The sequence below is a fragment of the Tupaia chinensis genome, unplaced genomic scaffold (genome assembly GCF_000334495.1).
Source record: "Tupaia chinensis unplaced genomic scaffold, TupChi_1.0 Scaffold000146_1, whole genome shotgun sequence".
Classification (NCBI taxonomy): Eukaryota; Metazoa; Chordata; class Mammalia; order Scandentia; family Tupaiidae; genus Tupaia; species Tupaia belangeri.
In genome coordinates, this window is record NW_006159616.1 from 451,326 (window position 1) to 457,480 (window position 6,155).

Here is a 6,155-nt window from a genome sequence, read left to right on the forward strand (position 1 = left end):
AAGAGCGTCTTTGCTGCTTGGCAGCGAGTTGCTAAGTATCTTGGTTATGTCTCTACCCTTCTCAGGAAGGCATTTTTTTTTTATAACTTCATCATAGTTCATCTGTGTATATACTATAGAATATCCAGCTAGCTGGACATTGGGTTGTTTCTAATCTTTTGTTATTACAATACTGCAGTGAATATGCTTGTATAATGTCATTTGATGTAAGTGTAGATAAATTTGTATGATAGATTCTTAGGGGTAGAATTGTAGGCAAAAGGGTAAATGGATCTATAATTATTAAATCGCTACCATATTCCTTTCTAGGAGGTATATCCTTTATACTCCGACCAGCAAAATACAGGAGGACTGTTTTCCTCATGCTTGGTCCATCTTGTGGATTTTGTCAGTCTGATAACAAATGGTTATCTCAGTGCCTTTAATGATTGCTTCTTGTGCTATGCCTGAGTTTGAGCTTTTAACATGTTTTAAGGATCCCATATGTGTTTCTTTGTATGTACCATGAATTTTGCCCATTTTTCCATTAAGTTGTTGAGCTTTTTCTTGTTTTTGGTGCCCTGACATAAGAGAGTAGTTCTTTGCAATTGAGTTATAAATATTTTTTTCATCTTTATCTTTTGACTTTGCTTATGGTATTTTTTGCCGTGTAGGAATTTTTTTTTTAAATAGTTGAATATATCACTTTCCTGTGGTTTCTAGATGTTTTAAGTCACAAGGCCATTCCCACTCCATTGTTACATAAAGGAATCATACTTATTTTCTTCTAATGTTTTCACAAAGTCTCCTCTCCCTTTTATTATTTAAATATTTTGATCTACTTGAAGTTTATTCTGGTGGGTAGTGTGAGGTACAGACTGCCTTTTTTTTTAACTATTGATTCAGTGATTTAAGCATTGTAGTTTATTTATATTAAATTATTTAAACACGGTCATTTATTTATAGCCAGTAAGGCCCATCTCTACGTTTTTCTTTATCTTTTATTTTTCTGGCTATTCTTACTTGTTTATTGGGGAGTTGGGGAATAGAGAGGCAGAAATAGGTTTGTTTTTTTGTTATTTTTTTAATATATAGTTTTGTTTTCTAATTTTTTGTCTTTTCATAATAGAGCATGTGTGTGCACACATGTAGGAGAGAGAAGAGAGAGAGAGAAGAGCACCTTCTCACCTAGAGAATGATCCCCATTCTCCAGTCCTCTAGCCTGTCAGATCCGGGACACTCACACATGTGCCCAATGTTTCAGCTGACTGGTCAGGGTTGCCATATGGGATTTGTTTTTTCTTGAGCAGCACAAGACTGTTGTGTCACAAAGCCAGTCCACGAAACAGGTATTTTGGACAGGGTCTCATTGTGTTGTGATTTTTCTACCCCAGGCTCCCAGTTAACTAGGTGGACACAGCCATGCCTGGAGAGTCAAGTTGGCCTGGGAATTAAACCTTTGCCTCCCATATGGCTTCCAGGCTTCAAGTAGCGGTACCACCTGGATGGTGGCACAAGCAGTAGAGGCGCTGCTGCATGTTGCTGGAATCCCTATGAGAGGGTACTCTCATGATCCTGGCTGGTTGTAGGGCTCAGAGTGGTGGACACGGTAAAGATCATGATGTGAGGGTCTTGTCAGTCTCTTTTAATGGAGGAAATAATTTAAATAAATGAATTTTTTTTTTTAAGACAGATAACCAGTTGTAGGGAGAAAAAAAGAAAAGCTTGGCTACTGAGAGGGTTCCAGGTTTGCATCCCTGACCTCCCTGCGCACACTGGGCACTCTCATGATCCTGGCTGGTTGTAGGGCTCGGAGTGGTGGACATGGTAAAGATCATGATGTGAGGGTCTTGTCAGTCTCTTTTAATGGAGGAAATAATTTAAATAAATGAATTTTTTTTTTTAAGACAGATAACCAGTTGTAGGGAGAAAAAAAGAAAAGCTTGGCTACCACAATTTTGGGAGAAGCTTAGGGACCATGTTACATTTGTGAATTAACTTACTAATAATTATTTCTTTGATCTTTGAGTTTTCTATCAAAGTGTTAGGTACTCTTTCTTTCTTTTTTTTGAGAGGTTTTTGCTATAGGGTACGTGCGCTCGCCAGACAGACAGAGAGAGACAGAGAGACAGAAAGCGGGATGTCACCCCCCAGAGGGGATGGCCACACCACAGTCCATTCTCCTCTCGGGTTCTTGGGTGTGCATGCACACTTGCCTGGCTTGAGTTTTAAGCCACCGGGTGCGGGACATGAACCATGGTCGACTATGTGGGAGTCCAGCGACATAGCCATTATGCTAACTGCTGGTCCCTGTCCCTGTACTTTTTTAAAAAAAAATATCAGATCCTGTTCGTGATTGATCCTACTGCCTCAGCCTCCCAAGTAACCAGGACATACACAACCATACCCAGTTTTCGGGGCGGGGGCACCAGGAATCAAACTTGGTCTTACTGGATGGCTTAGTCTGCAGAGTAGTAGCTTCTGCCAGCATACACAACTATGACTGGGTTCGGTTTTTTTTTTTTTTTGAGAGATTTTCGCCATAGGGCGCGTGCGCTCACCAGACAGAGAGAGACATAGAGACAGAAAGCGAGAAATCACCCCCCAGGGGGGATGATCACGCCGCAATCCCTTCTCCATTCTCCTCTTGGGATCTTGGGCACTCACGCACATGCGCCCGGTGTGAGTTTTAAGCCACCGGGTCCGGGACGCGAACCGTGGTCGACTACGTGGGAGTCCAGCAACATAGCCATTACGCTAACTGCTGGTTCCCCAGTTTTAGGTGCTTTGATGATAGGATAGGAGAAGGTAGGAACCAACAATTGATATAAATCAGTAACTAATATCAGAATAATTTTCTTTGCAGTTCCTTATATCTCCTATTTCAGTATTTTTGCACTTCATGCTTTACAGAACAAAATTATATGCCATGAAGACAGGAAGAAATACTGTAAGACTTCAGCTAAAATTGAATAGTTATGCCAATTTTATGTATTTATTGCTATTAGGTGAAAGTTTTATTTGTGAGAAACTTGGCTACTACAGTGACGGAAGAAATATTGGAAAAGTCATTTTCTGAATTTGGAAAACTTGAAAGAGTAAAGAAATTGAAAGATTATGCATTTGTTCATTTTGAAGACAGAGGAGCAGCTGTTAAGGTAGAAATTTTGAAACTATGCTTTTTAATATTTGTGTTTTGTTGCTGAAACTTAGAAAACTTGTGACTTCACACCTGAAATAAAGTTGGTTTTTTAGCTTTTGCTGTACTCTGGAACTTTCTTTTAATCTTTGTAAAGTTATATAACAAGTGAGACTTCATATTTCAAAACAGATTATTTCTGAGTTTGTGACCTTAGGCAAGTTATATTTAATCTTTATTTATTTATTTTTTTGGAGAGGTTTTTTGCTATAGGGCACATACGCTCGCCAGACAGACAGAGAGAGAGACAGAAAGCGAGAAATCACCCCCCCAGAGGGGATGGTCACACCGCAATCCCTTCTCCTCCATTCTCCTCTCGGGATCTTGGGCACGCACACACACGCGCCCGGCGTGAGTTTTAAGCCACCGGGTCCGGGACACGAACCATGGTCGACTACGTGGGAGTCCAGCGACATAGCCATTACGCTAACTGCTGGTTCCCAATCTTTATATTTTTTTTGTAAACCTAATATTTGATGGCATGATACCTTAGACTATTACAAGGTACGAGTTACCTGCCATAAATACAGAACTTAATGAACTTTAATTGCTTTATTTTATCCCAGTTTTGTGGACCTATGAAAGAAACAGTGTACAAAACTTTATATGCACTACAGCGTCTATTTAACTCAGTAGATATGTTTGAGAGTGTGGTCAGTTCTTCATAGTTTTGTCATTAGTCATTTTAGTTAGAATAGTATTGATTATGTTTTGCTGATTTCAATAATTTTTAGAGCTATTTCTTATATGTGTTAATTTATGCCTTGATAATAAGGAAAGGTATGAAAAAAATGTATATGGTATCTAATACAGAAAACCTGAATACTCTGCTGCTTTCTGTTGATAATGAATCAATACCTTATTTAATGGATATAATTAATCCAGTTACTTCTTTTGTTTTTCTTTCCTGTATGGAGAAACAAGATGAAACAGTAATGTATTTTTATATGACTATGAAGGTGGATTCAAAATGCTCAGTGGCTTTAGGCTTGGTTCTTTTCCTGTATGTTCTGTTGGTGGGATATTTCCACCTGTGATTTGAGCATTGGTTTATTTTCTGCCCAGGCTACTGCTTTAAAGCAGGCCTTACAGAATCTTTGACTAGTGTCAAATTAATTGATTTGCCTATTGATAGAAGCTAATTAGCGAGGCAGTGTTTCTCATAAAATTTATGGCTTAGGTACCAGCAGGTGGCACAATGTTGCTGGATGCCCATATGGCCTTCCGCTGTTTGAGGCTTAAAACTCACACTGGGCACATGTGTACGGGTACCCAAAGTCCCAAGAGGAGAAGGGATTACAGCATGGTCATCCTCCTGTGAGGGGTGATTTCTCGCTTTCTGTCTCTCCAGTGAGCACATACACCCTATAGGAAAAATCTCTCTTAAAAAAAAAAAAATTACAGGACCAACAGGGGATGTAGTGGTTAAAGTGCTGGACACTCCTACATGGCCGACCACGGTTCAGGACCCAGACCTGGTGGCTTGCCTTCTCATTTTCCCTCTCTTTGTGTGTCTATTGCTCACTGGTCAAATGAAAGTAAATGCATGAATAAATAAATAATTATTTTTTAAGAAAAATTATAGCTTAGTACAGAATTTAATGTTTGGCATCTAAAATTTCCAGTGGTATAGAGCACAGATAACTAATAAATGTAAACTTTCTAAATATTCCTTTTAATTCTTTTGGTAGCTGGTTGTATTCCAAATGAGAATAAAAATAGGATGGTTTTCTTAAAAAGTCTATGAAATTTTAAAGTTTATAGTTCAGGAAATAGTAGTCACCCTCTTCAGAATAGGCAGGGCAGAGAGGAGATGTTCCTTTGTTTTGCTTATACCAGGGACCTTTTGTGGACTTGTTTAGTTGCTTTAGCTAAAGCAGCCCAAAGGTGGAGTGGTAAAAAGGGAAAATTGAAAATCTGGAGGACTAATTTAATTTTTGTTTAGATACTGAAAATCCTTTATAGTTAGAACATTTTATTATGTATGCTCAGAGGGAAGAAAGGTTGTATAGAGGAACCAAAAATACAGAGAGGGAGTGACATTTTGTTATTGAGTTCTCAGACCTTACTGTGTGACAGAAGTTGTCCTGTGGAACAATATGAATAAAGGACTAGAGTACAGAATGCTCAGGTACTGCTTTCAGGGTGTTTGCTGGGGCCTCTCTGTCTAGGCCTTTTTGGAAGCTCTTTTTTTTTTTTTTAGGAGATTTTTGCTGTAGGGCGTGTGCACTCACCATAGAGAGAGACAGAGACAGTGAAAGGGAAAATGAGAGATTACCCCACAGGGGGATGGCCATGCCGCAGTCCCTTCTCATCCATTCTCCTCCCAGGGTCTTGGGCACATATACACATGCTCATGGTGTGAGTTTGAAGCCATTGAGTTTGAAACTTGAATCACAATTGGCCATGTGGGAGTCCAGTGACATAACTGCTATGCCATCTGCTGGTCCTGGGGCTCTGTTTCTTTTTTTTTAACTGTTAAGGCAAGCTATTGTCCAGGTTAAATGTTGTGAGGAAAACCTAGGCTTTTTTTGTGGGTCAGTATCCTGTTGAATTTAATTGATAACCTCACTCAGTAACCTGATTTATGTTTCAAGGTCTTGGAATTGTGTAAGAACTGTGGAAGAACCTATATATTGAATGCCACATTTTTAAAAAATTGGATCCTGAAAGATTTAAATAATTTTGGTCTGGTTTGTATTAATACTGGCATTTGCTCCTTGTGTGGATTTGCATCTTTGATATGGCAAAATTTAAGAAGTTAGTTAGAATTAAGGAGCAGCACTAGGCAGCTTTTTATTATTATTTTTGTAGAAAGATTTTTGCTATAGGGTTTTGTGTGCTCACCAGAGAGGCAGAGAATGAGAAATCATCCCCCAAGGGGGATGGGCATACCACAGTCCCTTCTCTTCCAGGCTCCTCTTGGGATTTGGGGCATGCATACACATGCACACAGCATTTATTTTAAACTACTGAG

General features: G+C 39.2%; 1 protein-coding gene across 2 annotated transcripts in view; it reads left to right on the top strand.

Moving 5' to 3' along the window:
• The window catches only part of HNRNPR (heterogeneous nuclear ribonucleoprotein R), a 36,942-nt gene extending 33,737 nt beyond the window's left edge, over nucleotides 1-3,205 (top strand). For both annotated transcript variants that reach the window (XM_027770576.1, XM_027770577.1), the window contains one exon: nucleotides 2,988-3,205. In XM_027770576.1, coding sequence (XP_027626377.1) covers nucleotides 2,988-3,185 — 198 coding nt within the window. In that variant the 3' untranslated portion in view covers nucleotides 3,186-3,205. The remainder of the gene's footprint in view (nucleotides 1-2,987) is intronic.
• The last annotated feature ends 2,950 nt before the right edge of the window (nucleotides 3,206-6,155 follow it).